Source organism: Aedes aegypti, chromosome 2, assembly GCF_002204515.2.
Source record: "Aedes aegypti strain LVP_AGWG chromosome 2, AaegL5.0 Primary Assembly, whole genome shotgun sequence".
Taxonomy (NCBI): Eukaryota; Metazoa; Arthropoda; class Insecta; order Diptera; family Culicidae; genus Aedes; species Aedes aegypti.
This window is the reverse complement of record NC_035108.1, coordinates 229,753,586-229,780,265: the sequence shown is the minus strand read 5'-3', so window position 1 is coordinate 229,780,265 and position 26,680 is coordinate 229,753,586. Positions and strand designations below refer to the sequence as shown.

At 38.0% G+C, this 26,680-nt stretch overlaps 1 protein-coding gene across 1 annotated transcript in view; it reads right to left on the bottom strand.

The window, feature by feature from the left end:
* The window catches only part of LOC5574548 (scavenger receptor class B member 1), a 494,233-nt gene that overhangs the window by 37,260 nt on the left and 430,293 nt on the right, over window positions 1–26,680 (bottom strand). The window contains exon 10 of the mRNA XM_021844301.1: window positions 16,034–16,113. Within this exon, the coding sequence (XP_021699993.1) occupies window positions 16,034–16,113 (80 nt within the window). The remainder of the gene's footprint in view (window positions 1–16,033; window positions 16,114–26,680) is intronic.

Sequence of the window (26,680 nt, the reverse complement as noted above, 5' to 3'; positions counted from 1 at the left end):
TTTGAATGTCTTGTTGTAGTCATGGAATTAGCAAATTTGCGTATTTAAGATAAGATCATGCAATTCTTTGAATATATTTTCGATTGTTCGTTGTATGAGTTGTTGCAACATGTAGGTGGCTGTTAAAGAGTTATTAGAAAGTTTCTAAAGGGGAAAGGACTGTCATGTATACCTATCTCAAGTGATATTAATTATTCTACCTTCTGACTTGGTGCCTTTTATCTGTTCGTACCTACGGTATTTCTGAGCTATAAGTACTGGCTGCAGTTGGCACAGAAAGAAGACTTCCTGGACTGTGGTCTGATTAACATATTATTTTAGGCTTTATTACAGGATATAAAACATGCCAAACACTGTCGAATGCTTTTTCTATGTCTAGAAGAGCAAGACTAGTAGAATAGCCTTCAGATTTGTTGGAAAGGATCAAATTTGTTACACGTAAGAGTTGATGAGTGGTCGAATGTCCATGGCGGAATCCGAACTGTTCATTGGCAAAAATTGAATTTTCGTTTATGTGGGCCATCATTCTGTTCAAAATAACCTTTTCAAAAAGTTTACTGATGGAGGAAAGCAAACTGATTGGACGATAGCTAGAAGCTTCTGCTGGATTTTTGTCTGGTTTTAAAATTGATACAACCTTAGCATTTTTCCATTTGTCAGGAAAATATGCTAATTGAAAACATTTGTTGAATATATCAACTAAAAATGATAAGCTACTTTCTGGAAGTTTCTTGATGAGGATGTAGAAAATTCCATCATTGCCAAGAGCTTTCATATTTTTGTTTTTTTTTTTTTTAATAATAGATCTCACTTCTTCCAAATCAGTCTCCCAGGCATTTTCGAAAACGTTCTCTTGATTGAGAATATTTTCGAAGTCCTGAGTAACTTGATTTTCAATTGGACTAGTAAGTCCTAAATTAAAATTGTGCGCACTTTCAAGCTGCATAGCAAGTTTTGAGCTTTTTCACAATTTGTTAGTAATAATTTGTATTCCTCTTTCAATGCCGGTATTGGGTTCTGAGGTTTTTTCAAGATTTTAGATAATTTCCAAAAGGGCTTAGAGCCAGAGTTCAATTGAGAAATTTTATTTTCAAAATTTTTGTTTCTCAAATCTGCAAAACGTTTCTTTATTTCTTTCTGCAAATCCTGCCATATAATTTTCATAGCAGGATCACGAGTGCGTTGAAATTGCCTTCTCCTCACGTTTTTAAGACGGATCAAGAGTTTAAGATCATCGTCTATAATCACGGATTCAAATTTTACTTCACATTTTGGAATTGCAATGCTTCTGGCTTCAACAATGGAATTTGTTAAAGTTTCAAGATAATTGTCAATATCAAGTATAGTTTCTAAAGAAATGTTAACATCAAGTTTAGAGTCAACATACGTTTCATATATTCCAGTCGGCTCGTAAATAATTAAAAGTGGAGCTGATAGGATTGAGAATCGCTTCATGGGATATTTGAAATGTAACAGGCACTTGATCAGAATCAAAATCAGCATGAGTAATTAATTGGCTACAAAGATGACTAGAGTCGGTTAAGACCAAGTCAATCGTAGATGGATTTCTAGAAGAGGAAAAACATGTAGGGCTATCAGGGTATTGAATTGAGAAATATCCTGAAGAGCACTCATCAAATAAAATTCTGCCGTTGGAATTACTTTGAGAATTATTCCATGACCGATGTTTGGCATTAAAGTCACCAATGACAAAAAATTTTGACTTATTGTGAGTCAATTTTCGCAAGTCAGTTTTGAGCAAATTAACTTGCTGCCCAGAGCATTGAAAAGGCAAATAGGCAGCTATGAAAGTATATTTACCAAGCTGTGTTTCAACAGAAACACCTAAAGTTTCAAAAACTTCAGTTTCAAATGACGTAAACAGTTGATGTTTTATACGCCTGTGAATGATGATTGCAACTCCCCCACATGCACCATCAAGTCGATCATTACAATAAACAAAAAAGTTAGGATCTATTGTTAGTTTGGATCCAGGTTTTAAATAAGTTTCGGTTATAACTGCTATATGCACGTTATTAGCTGTAAGAAAATTAAACAGCTCATCCTCTTTACCATTCAGAGAACGAGCATTCCAATTTAAAATATTTAAATTATTATTTGGATCCATTAGAAAAACGTAATCCAATAACAATTTGATTTGTAAATTTTACACCTACTTGGACTGCTTCAGTCATAGTGGTGGCTTTGAACATTGCATCACAGATAACAGATGTTTATGCTAGAACAAAAATCTTCTGAAAACTTGTGTAAATATTCAGACTTAAACACGATGAAAACACTAGAGCCGCCACACAACGTATTGCTGCAATCAGTGGTGAATATAAGTATCCTGAAATGTTTCATATTCACCACAGACATCACCATGGGAACTTAGCGATAACAGCGCCACCACGATGTTGCTAGTTGTGTTGCCACTTAAAATCACCATTAATTGTCTTACACAGTTCTACAATCGGACATAAACATCTGTTATCTGTGATTGCATCAATCATTAGATTCAATTGTTCAGTTAGAAAATTAAAATCAGAGGCAGACATATCACTTGAAGTGGGTATTTACATTATCTGATGATTTCCCATTAGAATTTTCGGTAGACGAAGAAGCGGAGTAGGAGTTACCTGTGGCGGTAGGGTATTTCCATTTGATTTGAGACAAGTAGAATGGATACTAGAGTGGTTCAAAAAAATCCTTTTTGCTCCACACCGTTCATTAGACTTTAGATCAAATTCTGAGTGTCCTCCCAAAATTTTAACTCAATTGGATGAAAACTGAGACTGCACAAGCCCTTTAAACTTTATATGGAAATTACTATGAGAAAAGCAACCAATTCATTCAATCGGTCATAGTGTTTACCCATGTGTTCTTGGGGATTAGAGTTACGTTGATACTGTGAGATACATTCATCAGCTACAACTTTGCCGAGGACCGTTTTCAAATCGGACGCCTCAGCAGTGCTCATTTAACTTATGAAAAGGCAACTCTGCTACACCTGGCGCGAAAGATAGCGCGCACAAATCATGGCTACTATGATAATAAATCTTCGAGCTGTTTAGTGGAATACCTATAAGTAGATGAAAAAACCGACGAAGTCGAGTCTAGTACACGACACTGAAGACGGCCTTACAGTTGAGGTCGAAATACGCGTATCTGTCAAAGGATACAAACTCTAGTGGAATTAAATGGTAAAGTACTAAATTCGGTTTTTTCATCTACTTATGGCTACTATGTTTTACTGCATATATCCAGTGATGCCTGCACTGCCCATAACTGCAAATTTGTAACATTCGACAAAAGTAGGCATTGAGTAAATGGGATACTAAGTTTGCAGTATGGGAGGAAACTAAAATTTCAAAAAATCATTAAGAATTCAAAAGAGCTTATTTGAGGCTGAAATTTTGTACAACTTATAACGCATATTGGGTGAATAGACAAAAAATAATTCTGAAAGAAATTTCGTTTCTACTACATTATGAGGTTCATGTACAATCTCAATGTGACTGTTATGCGGTTACAATTGCCAATGTGACAAAACAACTTGGTATTTTTTTCGAATTTTCTAGAACAATCTCACAGATTTTAGTAAGTTGATCGAAAGTATTTATCATTTAATGACTCTCCATGGTATTAACTCCAATTTGTCAAAAATGTCGAATGTGACTGTTATGCAGTTATGGGCAGGGCAGAATAATAATTATAGCCAAAGTTTTACAACTCATTCAAAAACCAATAACTAATTACTGGGGCGTCCGATTTGAAAACGGTCTTCGGCAAAGTTGTAGCTGATTATTGTATCTCACAGTATCCACATAGCTCTAATCCCCAAGAGCACATGGGTAAACACTATGACCGATTGAATGAATTGGTTGCTTTTCTCATAGTAATTCCCATATAAACTTTAAAGGGCTTGTGCAGTCTCAGTTTTCATCCAAATGAGCTCAAATTTTGAGAGGACACTCAGAATTTGATCTAAAATCGTATGAGTAGTGTGGAGCAAAAACGATTTTTTGAACCACTCTAATGGGTACTCATAGTGCGAATAGGGGAGCAGTTCAAATTACCTGCTACGATATCGGCAAAGGATTTACCGTGGGTAGATACATTCGAATGTGAAAGATTCGAACGGCTACCCGACGGATTAAAATTAGTTTGTGAATGAGCATGATTATGATCTTCCTGGTGGGTATGATTCCTAATCAAGCGATCGAAACTGAAAAATTAGCATTGTTCGATACTCTACCAGGCAAATTCCGGAAACGACTGTTATCGTAACGGATATTATCTTTCATCTGCCTGGCACGAGCCTCAGTGACTCTCTTGCGTGAAGGGCAATTCCAAAAATTGGACTTATGATTAGCCCCGCAATTAGAGCATATGAACTTGGTGGTATCTTCCTTTACTGGACAGACGTCCTTGGCGTGAGAAGAACCTCCACAAATTATGCATTTAGCATCCATGCGACAATTTTTTGTACCATAACTCCACTTTTGGCACCGACGCCACTGAGTGGGGTTCTGGTAATTTCCTCCAGGTTTCTGGAAATGTTCCCATGTCACACGGACATCGAACATAAGTTTTGCTTTTTCTAAAGCTTTAATATTATTCAGTTCTTTTTTGTTGAAGTGAACTAAATAATATGCTTGAGAAAGCCCTTTCCAAACAATGCCACATTGGGTTCTCTTTTTCATAATGATTACCTGGACTGGGGAAAATCCAAGTAAATCATTTATTCCATTTTTGATCTCTTCAGGTGACTTATAGTCACTTAAGAGACCTTTCAAGGCAACTTCGAACAAACGTTCAGTTTTGTCGTCATAAGTGAAAAAATTGTGCTTCTTCTCTTCAAGATGTTTGAGAAGAAGTTCGCGATCTTTAAGAGTTTCCGGCAAAACGCGACAGCCTCCTTTCTTTGCGATTTGGAAGGAAACCTTGATTCCCCTAATGGAGTTCAAGATCTCCTGCCTAAATTCCCCAAATTCGGAACAACTGACCACGATATGCGGCACTCTTTGCTTCCTCACTTGAATCAAAGAGCCTGGGCTAGAGCCTACTTCGATTTGGTGTTCGGAAAATTTGTCTAGAGCATCGAACTGATTGCTCATTTCGATACAATTATTCATTTAACCCTTGGAAGAAAGTTCGCATTCCGGAGAAACGTCCTTTCTTCCATTCTTGCCACGTTTAGTGACAGTTTTAAATCCCACTTTATTGGAAGGAAGTTGTGAATTCAGAGATTTACCCTCCCTTTTGTTTGTTGTACCATGTTTAGCTAATAAACGAAAGAAGACGTGACCTTCGAGAGGTTTTTTTCCCAAGACGGTGTCCAAGAAGGATTACCACCGCTAGCTTTCGCCAACGGGCCCAACGAAAAATCGAAGGAACGGGTCCAAACAAGAATCGTAAAGGGATCAATAGTAGAAAAAATAGTACTGAAAAGTACTGTTTTAGTAGCACTTAAAAAAACGTTTTTAATTTTAGCACTGAAAAGTACTGTTTTTGTAGCACTGAAAAGTACTGTTTTATTGCTTTAGGTAGTTTTTTAAGAAAACTTCCAAGAGCAGAGATAATTCGTGTACGCACAGCACGAAGGTACGATGCGCACTGAAAAAATGTAATTCAATAGCATTTAGTCGAAAATATGTAACACCACCAATTGAAGTATTTTTTGGAAATCAAGTAGTGCAGAAGTGTAAAATTGTAAGGGATTTGGGCGTAATCCTAGACTCTAAACTCACTTTTGTAGAGCATTATAATTCCATAATAAACAAAGCAAACAGCATGCTTGGCTTCATTAAGAGATTCAGCAACAATTTTCAAGACCCATTTACTATTAAACTATTGTATACTACATATGTAAGACCAATTCTGGAATACTGTCACCTAGTATGGAACCCGTATCATGTCGTACACGAAGAACGCATATAATCAGTACAGAAGCAATTCCTTTTATACGCCCTTCGGAAATTGAATTGGACTGTACTGCCACTTCCGTCGTATGAAGCACGCTGCATGCTCATCAACTTGGAAACACTTAAGCAACTCCGGGAATTCGCAATGATTCTCTTCATAAACAACATTATTTCGAACCGTGCAGACTCTGCTGCACTTCTTTCTCAATTAAACTTCCACACCCTCTCCGCATTTAAGAACAAGAAAATTATTTTCAGAAAAATCATGCAGAACGCATCATGCTCAAAACGGACCAATAAACCATATGATGCGTCAGTATAATGTACATTGCGAATTCATTGGCATTACTATGTCCAAAGAGCAGCTTAAAACACGAGTAAAGAACAATAGAAGTAATCCATAGCATGTAAGAAAGTATTGTAATTATTGTATGTAGTCTACCTATGCTTGACGAAATAAATAAATAAATATACGTGCTGTAGAATAGAGTAAGTCATAACATTGTACGAACGAGAACAAAACACAGCACAGGCGTGTAAGACAAATAGGTAAAGTATACCAGTTATGGCATAATGGTTCTCTATTTGGCCATATGTGTTTTCTAGAAAACTTTCACATTTTGAATATTTTTGAATGTTTTACATCTGGATTAATATAATATCAAACTATTAAACCACACAGAATGAATTATCACGTATGGCAAAATAGGGAACCATTATGTCCATAACTGGTACACCTACCCTACTCTAATACGGTAAAACACCGATGTTGTGAGTACCTATTTAGCTCTAAGTATAACAAATTTGTACTTACAATAATGAATAAACGTTAGCTTTTTAGCATGTAACAGATTAAGGCTGTGAACCGTTTCACCGATTCGTTTAACTTTTGGTTAAAATCTGACAATTCGATAGTTATTTTCCCTTCTAATGGTTAAATTTAACTTTGCGGTCGACCCATTTGAATTGTGACAGTCAAGTAGTAATTTAGAACAAAGTTGACAGATGGTTAGTTATTCTCAATTTTGCAGGAGCACGAAATAACTTTTGAACTGTCAAGTTTAATCATGCTCCAGAGCATGGTTGTTTTCAACCGGAGGGGAAATAACTATCGAACTGTCAAATTTTAACCAAAAGTTAAACGAATCTGTGAAACGGTTCACAGCCTAAGTATCGCCGTGATTTTATTTGTCCTGCTGTAAGATCGGTGCCCATCGCTCTTGTTCTCAACATTATTAATATTTGAGGATCTATTACATGCGTGTACTTTTATAATCAAATAAAAAAAAACAAAATAAAATTTGTCATTGTGCAGCGTTTTTTGTTTTTCATTATCGCTCATATGAAGCAAATAACAGTCAACCTAACGACTAACAATAATTTTTGTTATTAGCAATAAATTTGTTTGCAACAAACTGAAGATTGGCAACTTCAAACGAATTTTCTTTGTTTGAAACAACCCACGGTATACACAACAAGGTAGGCTTTTCCTCGTGTAAACAACGATTTTCAATAAAAAAAAATGTGTCGTCATTCCTATCGCCAAGCATGGGGCTAGAACGATAGTAAGAGAGTAGGCTTTGCCTTCTCTTGTACTCTTTAGAGATTGCGATAGGAATGACGTCACTACCAAATGTCATTTTTCGGAATATAATACTTTGTTTCTTTATATCATGGAAACCACCTAAATCGTTTGTTGTTTTTACTACTGTCAAAATAAAAAAAACAATTTCTAGTTTGTCCCAAACTAACTTTTGTTAATTAAATGAAAAACCACGAAAAAACAACTTGAAAAATTTTTTTGTTTCAATCACCTCATGAGGCTAAAAACTAGAATTTTGTTTGTGTAAAATCCAACCTAAACTTTAGTTTAGATATCCGGATAAAAAATACAATACAAAAATAATATAACGTATTGCAACAGTACAGTACCATTCAAAGCATTGGAAATGCAATACAGTATATTGAATAATGACAATACAATTACAGTAAAATATATTGTTTTGAACAGTTCACTGTATGGTATAGGAGATTTTCCCAATATAATATACGGGTAGTTAAGTATCGTAACAATACAAATATGTATATTTTCTCATACATACATTTTGAAAATACAATACGATATATTGTTCATGTATTGTTCTCAATAGCAATTTGTGTGTTGTTGTACAATACAAAAACAATTCAACGAACTGAACAGCAATAGCCCCTTTGGTCCCGAGGCCTTCAAAACACGAAAAAACGAAAATTATTGATTTTTTTCATGTTAAAACACATTTTTTGTGAAATTTTATATTTTTCCTGAAAAGTCAAAGTCTATAGCTTTCATTTGGTCCCAAAAGATTGAAAATCGGTCGAACGGTTCAAAAGTTAGATTTTTTTTTAAAATAAAAATAAAGCAAAATCGCGATTTTTCTGGTCACTCTATTTCAGAGATGGCCACCCTAATCAAAAAATCCAAAAACACGTGTATCCTTATTTCGGATAAGGAACAAAATATCAAATTTTCACGGAATTCGGTGACCCACTAGATCGGTTTTTCATGGAATGGCTGTATATCATATATATAAAATCCCAGAGTTGTCTGTCTGTCAGTAACGCTTTGAAATATTTCACCGAATAGTTTCGCTGAGCGCTACAACAGCAATTTTAGAGCACTACAACAGTTAATTTGATTTCTAGAACATGACAGTTTCAAACTGAAGAACACTACAACAGTAATTTGACAGAATATTCTAGATTTTCATGGAACACATTTCTTCTTCATACGTAGAATGTACTAGAATTTTTCATAATTGTTGTTTTCATTTTTAGGAACTTCTCTCTAAAAAAAAGTTAAACTAAATCGAGCTCTTCTGAATTAATATATCTATGTGTAATTTTTACTAATGCTGCAAAATCAATTTTGTTCTATCATAATAAATATATGCTTATTTTTCAAAAAAAAAAATCATGTTGCATTGAAAAGCTTCATATTGCAAAGCGAAAGAAATCAACATAAGTGCAGTTTTTCAGAATATGTTAATATTACGCACATGATGTGTTGATTGAAACGCTCGATTTTGCTTGAATCGTTCTCAATTTTGTGTGCCTTCGATTAAACGTGTTGTTCGGTGATCAAATCGTAAATTAACCACCTTTAAGCAAATTGTAATTCGGTCGAACTTGGATTGGGTTGGCGTTAAATATGTGATTCAGAAGTGGATTCAACAGTTCCAACTTTTAAACACGAGTTTGACATGTGGAAAAGCAATATACACATGAATCAGATTATTGTTCGCCAAATCGAGTTTTTATTCTATTTACAGTGAAACTAAAAACAGACTAAAAACTAAATTCATGGTTACTATGATGGTCCCCCATAACAGCTTTCCAAAGCATTCCCGTTCTATGAGTCGATATTTTCAAGCGTTATTATTGTTTGAAACCCAAATATCAAATGCGGGAACACCAAACGAGGTAAGATTTTCCACAAGAAATGCGATGTCATAGATATTTTTTTCTTGCTAGGTCGGCGGTGATTTTGATAATCGTTGCTACGTGTCCTTTGATTATTTTGTGTTACCGCATTTGGAGGACGTTTAGTGAAGATTTGCACCTCAAAAGCAAACAGCAATACAACTGTGATTTTGAAAGACAACAATGTATTATGGAACTCTGCAACAGCTATTCAGTAGAATATTCGAGAATGTTGTTCTCTCTAATTCATAGAATGATCTGGAATTTTCGAAATGTTTCACAGCTGAAGAAACACTACAACAGCATAAGAGCTATAGTTATTCCAAATTAGAACATTACAACAGCATTAAGGTCATGTGCTAAATAGAGTATGGTCATAGTATATATTTGGGCGATTTTGCGGTCATTAGTACTTTTCATGCATGTCAATGTCGGGTTATGTTAATAAAATTATAACCATTATCCTCTACTTCTAACGTTACAGCTCCACTGGGACGGAGTATGTTTCTCAGTTTATAGAGCACTTTCACAGTTATGAACAGAGTAATTAATTAGTTCATAATGTCATTCTGCAGCTAAACATAAACATTATCAATCTTTGAAAGATTATGCATAGCTTTCCGCTCTCAAATTTTGTTCGAGCGTGGCTAGCCACGCTGGGTAAGCTATTTAATAATATAATATATTTAAAAAAACTAAATAACTTTATCTAACTTTATAATCATACTAAACTAAACTTTACTGAACTAACTGAATTGATTTCTAACGCACACGAGGAAAACACGTTTGGCACGTTCGAAGGCGGGGGACTGAGCGAGTATTAGGTGTTGAGCTTAAACTTTTGACCTTGATGGTTCTCAGCACTCCTTAGAGTTCCTGAGCTCCACAGGATCTGAGTAGAAACATGCGTTCTGGTCACAATCTTCAGATTATCGTGATTCGTCAACATTCATTGATAAAGTGGGGGAACAGGCTTGAAGTAAAATTTGAAAGAAACAAATGTCAGAACAGGTATCCACCGGCGATGCCAAACGGACCAACGTAATGTGGTGTAATTTTGGATTTGTGGATTGAATACTGATATTCTTTGCCAAGAATCAATATGGGTGTCTTTCGAGGATAGCGAAGCGTAAGAGGGGTTATGACAAGGTTGTGGATTTACTGGGTAAATCCATCATATTGGGGTTATGACTCTGTGTCTTGACAGGAATAAGGTCTGATTGGTATGGTAGTATGCAATAGAGTTTGGAATTGATAGACAGACTTTGAGGAATGAAGTTTTCAACGTAAGGCAGCCGCACCTTGGAACTTGGAGGGTGCAGTTGTTGTAGTTGTTGTAGTAGCTATAGTTGTTGTAGTTTTACGATACATGTAAACTTCAAAACGTCACAACCTTAAAACAGCAAGAAAAATGTGTTTTTTTTTTATGGAGAATAAGACATGCCTCGATATGTCTGTCTGTCAGTGACGCTTTGAAATGTTTCCATGAAATGTTTCGTTGAGCACTACAATAGCAATTTAAGAGCACAACAACAGTCCATTTTAATTTTAGAACATTACAATTGCAAATTGAGGAGTACTACGATAGCTCCTTGACAGAATATTCTCAAGTTTTCTGGAACTTTGTTCATTCCAATTCGTAGAATATTCTTGAACATTTCATCATTGTCGTCTGTTTTGGAATTGAGTTGGTGATTAAACGTGAACAAATCAATTTCAAGCAAATTGCAATTCGGTCGAACTTGAATCGGGTGTGAGTTGAAAATGTGGAACGGGTTTTTCCAGTTCCATCTCAGGTTCAAAAACGAGTTCGACATATGTAAAAGCAAGATACACTTGAATGAGATGAATGTGCGCCAAATATTCGAGTTTTAATAATTTACAGTGAAACCTCCATGAGTCAATGCTCAATGACTCGATATCGACTCATGGATGCATATTTAAAACAAAATTTTGCACTTCCTATTGTATACTATGATGATCCCTTAAAACATTCCTGTTCCATGACTCGATATTTCTGTGAGTCGATGATCTTTTCACAACTGATGATTTTGAAAAATGACAGCAGCTATTCGGGAGGATATGCTAGAATTTTTGGTTCGATTCAACTCTCTAATTCATAGAATCTTCTGGAACTTTTGGAATATTCCACAACATAAGAAATACTACAACAGCATATAAGGCCATAATTATTTCAGATTAGAACACTACAACAGTATTGAGGCTACGTGCTCGACGGAGTATTGTCTGAGCATAAATTTAGGCGATTTTGCGGTCATCAGTATCATGCGATTTGAAAGATTATACGTACCGTAATCCGGGGTAACAATGATCATATATTTGAATATTTCCTAATTATTTCGTTTGAAAATGCATATGTTGCAAATTTTATATTTTTAAAACAAGTTCTGCCACCCATAGCTCGTGACTATATACTGCATTTTGTTTTTTGAAAGTTTTAAGCATGTTCAAAAAAATGTTTTAAGTGATTTAGCTGATACGGGGTAACATTGATCATCCATGTAAACAATGTTCGGTAATATTGAAAATGTCGTTACTTACTTAAATCAAGGCCCCCGAAGCCGAGTATGAAGGCCAAACGCTTACAAGTCAATTACTTTTTAAGTTATTTTGAAATTAAAACACCTCGAACCACGGAATACGCCTAAAAGTAGACAATTTCCTAAGGGAATTCTATATTCTTAACAGTAATTCGTTAATGTTGCCTAATTGAGCATACTTATGAAAGTTTTCTCAACGGAATCGTTTTCGGCGATGCCATTTTTAGTAAGAACCGCATTTTCCTTGCTCATATCGTTTGCAGAACTTATGTGAGTCATGAATGTTCGGTAGTATCATCCTTACCCATTTAAATAATTGTTTCGAAAAGTTGACAAATTTACGCATAAGGTAAACGCAAATTACGCAAAAATCTCCACTTTCATTAGCTTACGAATATAAGAAAGAGAAGCACCATTCATGATTTGAAAATGTTCCATCAATGAATGGCGATACGAACTTTTTACGTGATGGGTCATTCCGATCAATGTTACCCCGCTGATCAATGATACCCCGGATTGCGGTAGCTTTTCGCTTCAAAAGTTCGTTGGAACGTGGCTAGCCACGTCGGGTAAGCTAGTATATATATATATATAATCCCAGAGTTGTTTGTCTGTCAGTAACGCTTTGAAATGTTTCATCGAAAAGTTTCGTTGAGCACTACAACAGCAATTCAAAAGCACTACAACAGTAAATTTTAAGATTAGAACATTACAATTGAAAATTGTGGAGTACTACAATAGCTCTTTGGCAGAATATTCTGGAGTTTTCTGGAACTTTGTTCATTCCAATTCATAGAATATTCTCGAACATTTCATCATTGTCGTCTGATTTGAAATTTGGTTGGTGTTCAAAACGTCAATAAATCAACTTCAAGCAAATTGCAGTTCAGTCGAACTTGAATCGGGTGTGAGTTGAAAATGTGAAACGGTTTCTCCAGTTCCATCTCAGGTTCAAAAACGAGTTCGACGTATGCAAAAGCAGGATAAACATAAATGAGATGATTGTGCGCCAAATATTCAAGTTTTATTAATTTACATTGAAACCTCCAACAGTCGATGCTCAATGACTCAATATCGACTCATGGATGCAAGCTTAATACAAAATTTTATGCTTACTATGATGATTGCTTAAAACATTCCTGTTCCATGACATGGTAGGTAAATATTTCTCTGAGTCGACAGTTTTCACAACTGTAATTTTGAAAAATGACAATGAATCATACTACACTACATCAGCTATTTGGGAGGATATGCTAGATTTTTTGGTACGATTCTACTCTTCAATTCATAGAATCTTCTGGAACTTTTGAAATATTTCACAACACAAGAAACACTACAACAGCATATAAGGCTATAATTATTTCAGATTAGCAGTATTGAGGCCACGTGCTCGATGGAGTATTGCCTGAGCATAAATTTAGGCGATTTTGAGGCATTCAGTATCATGCGATTTGAAAGATTATAGGTAGCTTTTTGCTTTAGGCTGTGAACCGTTTCACCAATTCGTTTAACTATTAGTTAAAATTTGACATTTCGATAGTTATTTTCCCTCAAATGGTTATATTGAACTTCGCGGTCAACCCATTTGAGCTTTGACAGTCGAGTAGTTATTTCTAAACAAAGTTGACAGAGGTTTGGTAATACTCAAATTCTCGGGAGAGGAAAATAACTTTCGAACTGTCAAGTTTAAAAAGACAAAAAAAAGACAATTTACACCGTCTTCAGCCAGAGGCTGCACAGACTGAACATAACTAACATTAGACAACGGACACACGGAACGACCAGTGGACCAATTAAGAATTTTTCGTTTGACGAAAAGTTTTCTCCGACTGGGGCGGGAATCGAACCCACACTCCATAGCACAATACGCCTAACCGACTGACGCCGCTAACCGCACGACTACGAAGCCCACAAGCACACATGCTTCAGAGCAGGGTTACTTTCAACCGGAGGGGAAATAACTATCGAGCTGTCAAATTTTAAATAAATGTTAAACGAATCGGTGAAACGTCTCACACCCTTAAGATATCGTTGCAACGTGGCTAGCCACGTCGGGTAAGCTACCCAAGTAACCACAAGCATTAAGGTATTATCGTATTTTAACTTTAATTCAACGAGAGCAATGCATCATTGCTTTTATTCTGCAATATGCGTGCAATAATGCTTTAATTCGATTTTATAAATGCAATGTAGCATTGCTTTATTGTAGCAATGAAATGTGCATTAATGGGTGATATACGGTCACCGCTCAATGCTTCATTGCATCATCTTACTCAATGCTTCATCGCAAGAAAAACGGGAAGACTTCAATGCAGTATTTATCGTCGATCTTTCTTTCACTCCGGCAAATAGACTATAGAAATACTTAAATATCCCTTATGAAAATTCGCCACAAGAAATCTGGTTGAAATTCGTAGATCTGTCTTTTGAGAAACCAGAATTTGAAATCAAAAAAAAATGTTGCATCACTCTGGAATTGAACCAAAAACCTTACGATTGATAGGCCCATGCGTACACCACACACCTATCACCAACTCAATGTGACAAGATGCTAAAACGATACATAAAGCGTGAAGATGAGCAACCGTTTTAGCCCCACACAATGAAAATAAAACAAAATCTCAACAGCAAAAGAGCGTTCACCAACTTATTGCGCACTTCACCCCCAATTGAACTATGACAAACTATGGTACACGCTTGCAACGGATCATCCCAACGTATTTGGTGCACGTGTTCCTTGAACCGCAAGGAATAAGTGCACTAAAAACATTATCATGATTCGACGTATCCCTGCTACACACTTTGAGGGAGCTTACACACTTGTGATGGGTTAACTTGGAGTGAAATCGACAGTATTTGCCACCGGCAACGAAAGGGCGCTGCTTGAAGTTGCACAATTTCCCGGTCAAAACATGCAGCATCCATGGTCCGGAGGATAGGCGCGGCGAGTCATCGAAAACATCTCACTTAATTTGGGTTCGAATCCCACCAGCCACACAAAAAAAACAGACAAACAACTTCGTAAGCAACACTGACCTGACATCCAACGAACAAAAAAATATACAATAATATTTTTGTGTTTCTATTTTTGATCTAAAATAATGGTGCATTAAATACACTTTGGCTAAAGCTTTTATACGGTACAGACAGTAACTATACTTTAGCAATTGCCAACATAGAGCTAGGAAATGTAGCTGTATTTATACTTTAATAGCGCTCTTTTCCACTTTAATACTGCATTAATGAGACATGTAATGCAGTATGACTTTATATGCCATATTTTATAGTAGCATATAAAGTGATATTGATGCAACTATATACAGCTGTACGGTTACTTGGGTTGTGCTTTGATAAATAAATGAATTATTGGGAAAGTTGTGTATCGCATTTCGAAGGTCACCAAGCAGTGGTTCCAAATATGTTTCTAAGCAAATGGATCCATAGCCAAAGTTCTTCAAATGTACATTTACGCGACAAATCACACTGGTTTTTCTATCCAAATGCAGATTTGCACTTGACTGCATCATTGCCACAATTAATTATAATCGAAGAGCACATGCTTTTGATCAGAGCAGCCAGATGATTTGAAAGAAAATCTGTATCCACGAGTTTAGAAAATCTGTGTCCCATACAAAAAAAAATCTGTGCCATACAAAATTTGTTGAAAGAAAATCTGTGTTCCATACGAATCAAACCTGTGTCAAAATAAAAAAATCTGTGTAATACAGATAAATCTGTACATGTGGCAGCCCTGCTTTTGATAAAACGTAAACAATTTTTATTGGCGCGAAACCGATTCACTGCCTTTTCTTGCTCGCCAACGGCGAAAACAAAGGGTTTGACGTTTCCGCACTTATGAACCTGCCCGCACTTCTGAAGTGCGGGGTCCAATAAGGTGGGAACTGCGCAATAAAACTTCTTTTTTCAGCGACAATGAGTGTTAATTTTTTGAAGTTATTTATTTCTGAAACGTGTCCAACAGTGAAACAACATAAGCATTTTATAAATAAAAATAATCAAGTATATGAAAACCTATTATCATTTCTCACAGGTGCATAACAATCAATTGAATAAGAAATAACTTACTTTGCAGAATCCGGCATCGCAATAGGTTTGCATAAAACATTCACCAAAAGTATTTCCAAAAAGAACATCACCCAGAGCGTCTGTAAGAAAAACAAAAGATTAAATAAAGTTATACAATTTCATCTGGTAGAAACATATATGTATGCAAAACACAACCACAGACTAACAGACGTTACATCTTGAACCATTTCCTACAATCTATGACCAGTGTACGGGAGGGTTTAGCTTGTGTATGGAGGAGTATGTTGGTCAGAGCGTTACGCGTGTATAATTTGGCCATTTTTATTTGATTTTGCAGTAAATGGCATAGGTGGCAGATAAAAATTGATGTTTTCAAATATGAGATGGTGTGTAAGTGACGAAACCTAATTTTGAGAAAATCGACTGAGAAGTTTTTTCCGTAATTTTTCATGTTAATCTGGGTGCTGCGGTCTGACTCAATTTGCTTGTCAAGCGGGAGCCTGATTGTCGGAGCCAAACATTCCAGATTGTGGTTATGTTACTTGTGAGAGAATAATGTGATTTTATTTTTTTTTTTTTTTTTTTTTTATGTTTAATTAACGACCTTTTAACTCAATCAAGAGTCATTCGGGTCGGGATAGCTTTATTTTATCGATATATTACAATTCAGTTACATCTTTCCTTTCTTTTCACGTTTATATTTATTTTGAATCCAAACAAACCACTTGTCTGCATCTTCTTCGATGGGGGGTTCTTCCTCTTCAACTGTATCCATATCATCGTCGTCGGTTGTAAACTCATTCTGCATAATGTACGATCCGTCCGTAGGTGCTGGCTCAATTTTTTTATCTATTCTCTTCCGTGGTGGCGATCTCTCACATGATGTACGTGTTTCATTAAACGTAGGTGATGATCTCTCGTCTGACTGGACCACTGTTCGCTTAGATTGCTGTTGTTGTTGTGGAAGCTTTTGTTGCTGCTGTTGAGGCATTTTGTCGCTTTGTTTCTTTGCAACCTTCGATTTCGTTGCAACAGTGGTTGCGGCGGGAGGAATTTGATCTGGTTCAACTGATGTAGTCCTGTTCGATGCTGTTTGAGTCAAACTCTTCTTGTTGACTGTACAGGATTTGCCAACATGAACTAGTTGGGTACAATGGCGACATGTGGCTGGCTGCGATATATAAGATATATATGTTTGTTCACGTTTAATGGTGATGTACGATTTCAGGTGTTCCTTCAGAGACATTTGCACGATGCGTACTCCAGAAGGAATTCCCCTGCCAGCGAAATGTTTACCCCATACCGCTTCGGTCACACTGAAGACTTCACCATACTGCCGGAAAAATGTGGCAATGTCCTCATTTGTGACATTCTCTGAGAGGTCATGCACTTTTACCTCAAGTCTATCGTCGTCCATCAACAGGCGCACTTTGTACCGTTTCCCAGCCACTTCGAGCTGGTGACGGTCGTCGTGTTGCTCTACCACCTTCAGAGCAGTTTCCAAATCGATGCATTTCACATGCACACAGCACTGAACGTGGTTCATTTGCAGGCGTAGAACCTGACTCGGCTTCAGAGCTATGTTTCTGAAGATGAGATTATGCACATCTTCAAAACTCGGACGCTTTTCGAAGTTTCGAAGATCTATCTTGAACGAATTTTGACGAAGGCTAACTACCATTGTTGCTACCGAACAACGCAGGTGCCATCAAGACAAAGCGATAACCGATAAACGATAACGGTTGCTCAGCGTGAACACGTCTGAATGCAGCAAAAGCTTCAGCACAACTGAGAATAATGTGATCTCGTGTAAGTTATTATTATTATTATAGCTTTATTAAGGAGATTTTCAGCCCTAGGGCTGGTTCATCTCCGTTCGAAAAAAAAGGGGGAAAAGAAGAGAGGAAAAAAAAGGGGGGGGGGGGGGTGGCTAGACCATAAAGGTCAAGCCTTAGTTGTTATTCTACATTTCATTTTATATTTTTAATCCTAAAACTACTCCTGCTTTGGCTGGTGCCGCCGCCGGGCTGGCTTCCCGTCGTCGTGCCGTCGGGTGACGTGTTTTGGCTGCTGGTCTTGTTCCTTCTGCTGGTTCTGGGTTGCTGTCTTTCGGGTTCTTGGCTTCTGGCTTGCTCCTCCTACTGTGGCGTGGTGCCGCCGCTGGGCTGGCTTTCGCCCGATGGGCCGTTTACTGGCTTTCGCCCGATCTCGTGTAAGTATTGTATCTCAGTACAATACTAAAGTATTGTAATCTCAGAGATAAAAATTTTATTTGTTTTTGTTATTTTCTTTATATTGCAACAAATTGTTTAATAGTCTAAATATTGTGTATTTCTTTCACTACTGGACTGCGAAGTGCGGCTTCATAAGTGCAAAAATGCGAATAAAAGTGCGAAATTGCATCGAATCATTTCTGTGTCTTCAGCGGGGTTGTTGTTCGGACTTCGAGGAATAACCCCGCTGAAGACACCGACTCGATTTGATGCAATCGCGCACTTTTATTAGCATTCCCGCACTTGTAAAAATTTCTGCGATAGTCCAGTGGTGAAAGAAATGCGCAATAATATTTAAGACTTATTTCAACAACAGTGTACCTAATATTCACACAAAAAATTCATGTGTTTAAAATTATGGATCGATTCATGAACGTCTATGTCGATTTGTTGTGATTTTCTTACAAACTTCGTGTGTATTACACATTCAATTCTTTAGTTTTGCTTCATGGACTGATTCATCAACCGACAACATGAATTCCATAGTTTTCCACATAAGTTCCTAAAGCTTACCATTTCAAATTCGTATGCGTCAACCTATGGGTGCTATAGATCATCACCCAACACGGATTCAGTGTGTTTAACTTATGATTATCTTGTGTTATGATCATCATGTTCAAGTTGGTCGATTTGAAATCGATGAGCTTGCTGTCGATTTCCGTGTTCCAAATTTCTAAATTATTAGTGATCAACCCATAGCGAACTAAATTGCGGATGGACCTCGTGTCGAACGACAGTCATCATCATGTTCCAAAGAGAAGAGGCAAATTCTGAAGCTGAAAGTGTTAGAGGAAAATTTGCGGATTCGTTTTTTTTCTATTAGTGAAGATAAGGAGTTCATTCTAATTTTCTATAAATAAAATGCATTACTTCCAACGTTGGATATAATGTATGGCGTTAGAGAAAAATCGGATTCCACTAACAGATTTTCCTGGCTTTCAGCTTCGAATAAAATGAAATATGCTAATCCCGGGCTTTCTAAATTATGGATTTGCGGCGCCCCGCTTGTTGCTGACTCACTTGTTTGAAAGAAAAAAAAAACATTCAAGTGAGCTTGCGACATGCAGAGGAGCCTCGAATCCATATTTTGGGGAGCAAGATTTCTTCTATCAAATTACTTTTTTCAGTCTCATGACATTCATGTTCTATCACACATGACTATCTAAAGCCACTACATTTCGAATTCAATAAGCAAATCAGTTGGTTTTCATGATTTAATATTTAGACATTCATGTTTGTTTCTCATGACAACCTAATGTTGATACACATGTTATTATACCGTGAAGTCAATGACGAAATCCATATGGCTACCACACTCAAGTCATGTGGTTTTCCTCATTGCGCAAATCTATAAGTAAAACACACGACCTTGGCGTGTAGATTTTTCTCAGTGCATGATCCTTTCAATTGCTCCTCCGGCAAATTTTGAACGAACTCAGCGTTTTAATCCAAATAAAAATGGAATAGATCCACGAACTTCTAGCAGACCCACTATTAGCCGATTTCACAATGAGAAAGTCATTCGAGCTAGGACGCATTCAAGCTCTCCAGAGAGAGATCAGAGAGCGAAATTTGATAAACAGAGAACTCAAAGTGACGTTTGAGGGACTAATACGACAAACTCAATTCTTCACAAGAAGCATGTTTCAAGATTTGTTTGAAAATAAAAAGGGATTCAATTCGCAGCACCCAGATGTTAATATGCAATTTTCCACTTCAGTAGGGCATATAGGAGAACTTCCATAATTACAACATCAACACTCTGTTTTACATTCGCCGACCCCTCGAAGCGGTCGTAGCAGCAGACACCTCCAACCTCCAACCGCCAACCGGGCGAGGCAGCAGACAGTACACATACATAGACCAATCCAGTTGCCTGCGTAGTAGTGCAATGTTGACAAAATTTTCTTTGTTTGCTGTGAGAACTGTCACAACATTGCTTTTGTTTGCTGTGAGAATATAAATATAAACAGAATTGCTGCAAAACAACCACTTCCTTGTTGGCCTGCCGTTGACCGAAAGCTCAATGACGTCAAACAAACATCGATACGTTTTCATTCTGAGGAAATCGACTTGTGTAAGATTGATTGTGCGTTGGTGTTTGTGGCAGTTTGCTTGGGGACCTCTATACAACTCCGAGGCGCGCGTCACGCGTCATGTTTAGGTACATAAGCAGACAGTGCATGTTGTGGTCTATCAATCGCTAGCATACATTGACCACGTTAGATAGTAGGGTAGAAGTAAGCACATTTCCGTCATTCTTTGTAATCAGAATACTTTTGATTGCTCTGGTGTAAACCGAGAGCGCTGTGGAGAAATATAAGTATTGTGCATCCTGATGAAATTCAGAAAAAGAACTTCGCTCAATTTCCTCTTCTTCATCAACGAACTTAAGGTAACACACGATAGACTCATCGTGGCATCCATGAAAAATCTATGTTCAAACTATCGTTGAAAAGAAAATATTTCTGTTTTATATCATATCGGTCATTCGGTGATCTATCGGGTCATATGCTTGCTTAACAGGCATGTTGATATACTTTTAGTTCATCTCTGCCCGGTAGAACCGATATCACATCCCCAAAACTACAAAATTGATCATCGTTTATGGATAGCAAACAGTTGCACCTTAAGCACCGCCAACACATTTTCAATCGGAAGGATTTTGGCGCGCTCGAATTGACAAATCCTCCGTTGTGGTGAAACTTCTTCCGTCGACGTGATGTTGGACTGTTTTCAAAAACAGTCGAGATAAAAGCCGAGCCGGCAGAGCAATGACAGTTAGTTCGTTCAAAACTTCGCTTCGGAAGTCCAACCGGCGAACTCCAGATTGGTGCTGCGAAGTCAATAGTGTTAAGTTTAACTTAACGAATCAAAGACGACGACGCTGCTGTAAATGAATTTTGGCTCGCACTGGACGACGATGCGATGGCCCATGTATTCGATTGTACTTACTCAAAGGAAATAATGGATAAGCTGGTGTCACTGTACCAGAGCCACAGTGCCACAGCTATGTTGGGTCTGCACACATGCTTATATACTTTGCGCACAGAGCGATTTACATCGCTAAAGGACTTGTTCGCAACGCATCAAGAACGCGTCCGACAATTGGACGGTATGGGAGAGGCAGTAGCGCAGAGCGAGATTCTACATTCGCTGCTCGTAGCCATTCCGGAGAAGTTCAAGCACGTCTTGGGTGCACTGTCGGTGATTCGTAAAGAGGAGTTGTACCAGCTGTCCCGTGAGCAGCTCCAACGGATCTTCTTGGACGCAGAGGAGGCTGGCAATCAGGCGGAACCGAAATTAGCAAGTCTTGGAGATAGTCATCCGGTAGCTATGGTGGGACCAAGCAATCCGAGACGGAATCGGACCACCGTTTGCTTCGAGTGCAAAAAGGTAGGGCATAAGCGACGCAATTGCTTCGTTCTATGACGCAGACTGGCACAAGAGCGCCGAGCAAACCAGAATTGCCGAAACGACGGACCGGGAAACAACGGAGGACGCGACGTGGTGCCGGAAATGGTGGAAACGGATAAATAATGATGATAGCGATGAATTTGTATCCGTAGAAGGAGAAGGTGATAGAAACCGAGATGGAAATGAATCCGATCTTGACAACGGTGAAGTCGCAGCTGATTTGCGGCGCCGTAGTCAAAGGGTTTCTCATCGCCCTTACTGGCTACAAGACTATGAAACTAGTTTCATGCTATTGCATTTATCAGGGGAAGTTCCGCAGAACATCGAGGATCTAAAGAAGCGCGATGATTGGGATCAGTGGAAGCGTGCTATCAACGATGAGCTGAGAGCATTGCATGAAAATCAAACTTGGACGCCGATTCGAGAAATTCCCCAAGCAAGGAAGCCAATCAATTCGATGTGGACATTCTCCATAAAATGTGATAACGACTTACCACGTTACAAAGCACGCCTAGTTGCTAGAGGCTGTGCTCAACACGCGGGCGTCGATTATGGGGAAACTTTTGCACCAGTTGCGAAAATGACGACAATAGGGTCCTAAAGCCCTGTCCCAATTTTAGTGCCAAACGCTTATGTTAAGGCCAAAAACACATGTTTACTCAATTTTCAATGTTTTTTGGTTGTTCAAGTCCAAACATATTTTTTTTATAATTTTGAACACCCATTGGCTTAAACTCAAATTTTGGGTGTATTTTATTTTCCGTGTCCCTTACGAAATGTCAGATAGGAACTTAAAGCTGAAACCCCTGTGGTGTTTTTGTCGACTAAGCGAATGTCAAACATGATCATAAGTGTCAAGGTTCATTTATGGTCTCAATTTTTAAATTAAAGTTCAAATATGATATAGCCGTTATTCGAGCGGGAAAAATTGCTAAAGTAGTTTTAGTAACATGCTCTTTCGTGTTATTAAATAAAAACAAGATTTCATTAAACATTTTAGAACCCTATTCGAACTTTGTTGTCAATCGCTGTCCAAGAAGGCCTGTACATCCACCAGATTGATGTTTAAACAGCCTTCCTGAATGGAAATTTGAAGGAGGAAATTTACATGAGGTTGCCAATCAATTCGAACGGAAACTCACATGTTGCCAGACTAAACAAGAGCCTATATGGGCTAAAGCAGGCAGGACGTAGCTGGAACCTAAGATTCAATCAAATAATCAAAAGCTTAGGTTTCAAGAGTACAGAATCAGATTTCTGTCTGTACGTCTGCAAGGATAAGGATCTATACATAGTATTGCATGTCGACGATATCCTAATTTTTGGGAAGGACATACGGGAAGTGGAATGGATTAAAAGGGAGCTGTTCAAACAGTTTAAGATGAAGGATTTAGGTGAAGTGAAGAATTTCCTTGGCCTAGACATCCAACGATTTGAAAACTGTTTGATTATATCTCAAAAATCGTATATTGAGACGCTTCTAAACAGGTTTGGAATGCAAGACTGCAATCCAATCAATACTCCCATGGATCCGAACGCTAGGTGGACAAAAACGGATGGACAATTGACCAACGAGCCTTACAAAACTCTGTTGGGTTGTCTTCAGTACCTAGCTCTAATGTCAAGACCAGATTTATGCTATGCAGTCAATGTATTCTCTAGATTTCAGAGTTCACCCCAGGAAGTCCATTGGTCCGGTCTCAAACGAATCCTGAGGTATCTCCAAGGCACCAAACGCTTGCGACTTGTATACTGACGAAACCGTGAAGCAAAACCACTCGAAGGATACGCCGACGCAGATTTCGCGAACGATGAGGACGATAGACGCTCGATATCCGGATCGCTCTTCACCGTGTACGGGAACACGGTATCTTGGTCCACCAAAAGATAGACGATGGTCACCCTATCCTCTACCGAAGCGGAACTCATATCGCTATGTGGAGCAGCTAAGGAAGGTGTATGGTTATCCAATTTATTGTATGAGATTGGTATCGATTCGATCCCATTCATCATAAATGAGGACAACATACCTTGCATCCGAATTGTTGAGGAACCACGAAGCTATCAACGTACAAAACATATCGACATAAAGTACATGTTTATAAGGGAATTGATTAGAGAAAATAAAATAGTTTTAAAATACGTGAGCACAGATAAACAAAGAACTGATATATTTACGAAACCCCTTGCTCGAGTAAAACTTACAGAATTTGTTGATACACTAAATTTGAAAATTGAGGGGAAGTGTTAATATGCAATTTTCAACTTCAGTAGGGCATATAGGAGAACTTCCATAATTACAACATCAGCACTCTGTTTTACATAGGCCTTTTCATGTGACAGATCCGTCTATGCATTTGTTTACATCGGTGGAGGACCGGTGCTAACACGAGCCTGTCATTTTCATAGAAGAACTGTCAAAGTGCTTCCCGATCAGCTGATTTGAGACGTCATGTGAATAGGCCTATTCCCCGACCCCTCGAAGCGGTCGTACACTGAGGCAAAAATACTTAGGTTTTCCATAAATCAAAACTTATGAACCAGCAAAATTATGGTTTCATTGCACGCTTAAACATTTCGAAAATGGGATCATAAGTTTCATAAGTGAGAGCTTTGAATTCTTTAACAACAATTACTTGAAATAATTATCATAGCAATCGCTAGAAGAACTACTCTGCTTTCGATGTTGGGTACAAGTTAATCGAAAACAGATCACATGTTATCAAAACATGTCTATTTTTGTGCACGCCTGAAATAAAAGGCGAACAATATAATCGATTGATAATTCGATTTAAGTTATTATCATTTCGTTTATTACCGAATTTCAATGATTGACTTATGAAATTCATTACTGTAATTCTTCACCAAAATCATAAGTATAACTTACAAATTTCAACAATAATCATTGTGGCGCCAAACCATAATTATTCCTTAAGAAATTATTAAGCTTTTTTGCCTCAGTGTAGCAGCAGACACCTCCAACCTCCAACCGCCAACCGGGCGAGGCAGCAGACAGTACACATACATACAACTCCGAGGCGCGCGTCACGCGTCATGTTTAGGTACATAAGCAGACAGTGCATGTTGTGGTCTATCAATCGCTAGCATACATTGACCACGTTAGATAGTAGGGTAGAAGTAAGCACATTTCCGTCATTCTTAGTAATCAGAATACTTTTGATTGCTCTGGTGTAAACCGAGAGCGCTGTGGAGAAATAAAAGTAATGTTAAGTTTAACTTACTTTTTCTCACTTCAAATGTATATTCCAAGAGAGACTTTGGAGAAGGAATTTTCCTTCCCAATTTTCATTGGAATTACATCTAAGAAAGAATTTCTCCGCTCTTCCTTGGCTTGTTTTGGAACCTGCCCTCAGGTTGGGATTTCGCACTGAGTTTAATTCGTGCTCTGCCCTCAGGTGGCGTTTGTTCCCACTGAGTTTAACAATCCAACATTTCATTCCATACAAATTGTATGGGAGCGAAAAAAGCCAACTTTCTACGAATTATTTTATTTTTATTTTAGTTTTCACAGTTTTGCCCACCAGTGCGTTCACAGATGCGTGCATAAAATGAATACGCAAAGCGGTTCTATTTTAGCTATTCTTTCATTTCTGCACCGATCGTTGATATCAAGGTTGGTAAAGTACAACCCTGTTTCCGCACCGGTAGTTGCTATTCTTGCTTCTTGTTTATCATTATTGACAGCTACAGTGTTTGCACGACATAACGTGAAGTGCCCGCATTGTTTGGACGTTTAGACAAAAAGTATCGCTAATGAATTCCTTTGATTATTTCTATCAAGAATTCCACCGGAATTTTCTTCAGAAATTCCAGGGATGCCTCATGAACTCCTCTTAAGGTTTCCCCTCCGGGGTCGAGGATTTCCTCCATGGAGTTCCACCAAAAAATCCTCCAGATTTGTTTTTCAAGAACTCTTCCGGGAATTTTTTTGCAGCTCCACCGGGAATTCCTTCGGATTTTCTCCATAATTCGTCCTGATTTTTTTTTCGAAATATCTCCAGAATTTTCCAGAGTTCCTCAAGTACAGGCAAACCTTCATGAATCGATTACTGAAGTTCCCATCGACTCATAGAACAGAAATGCTCCGGGAATTTCTCTAGACTTCTTCTGGGAATTCTGGGGATTCCTCTAAAAAATATTCCGGATTTCCATCGGCAATTCTTCTGGAAATCATCCAGCAATTCCTCGGAACGTCCTCCGGATTCCACCGGCAATTCTTCTAGATTTCTTCCAGAAATTCCTCCAGCGATTCATTTGGTTTTCTAGAAAGTTCCTCCGGAGTTTCTTTCCAACTGTGGGAATTTGAATTTTCACCTTAGTTTCTCCAGGAATTTCTTCGGAGTTCGTCAAGCAATTACTCCGGTGTTTCTCCAGAAACGCTTCCGGACTTCCTCCAATAACACATCCGGAGTTTCTCCAGGAACGCCTCCTAAGTTTCTCCATGAATTGCTTCGTAGTTACTCCAGGATTTCCTTTGGAGATTTTCTAGGGTTTTGTCCAAAATTCCTACAGGAATTCCTTTAGAGTTCCTTCGGAGCTTCACCGGTGATTCCTCCTGAGTTGCTCCAGAAATTCCTCTGGAGTTCTTTCAGCAATTCTTTTGGATTTTATCCAGCATATGCTTCGCGGTTTCTTCAAAGCTTCAGGAAGAACTCCGGAGAAATTTCTGCAGGAACGCCGGAAGAATTGTTAGAGGACCTACAGAGGAATTCATGGGGAAAACCCGGAAAATTCCTTGAGGAATACCCGAAAGAACTACGCAACAATTCCAAAGGAGCTAAGAAGGAAATCCAAAGTACTTCCCGGTGGAACTTTGGAGGAACTTCGGAGGATATACTGGATTTAATCCAGAAGAATTGCTGAAAGAACTCCTAAAGAATTTCTGGAACAACTCAGGAGGAATGAACGGTGAAGCACCGAAGGAATACCCAGAGAACTTGAAAGAAATTCCTGTAGGAAGTCTGGAGATAATCCT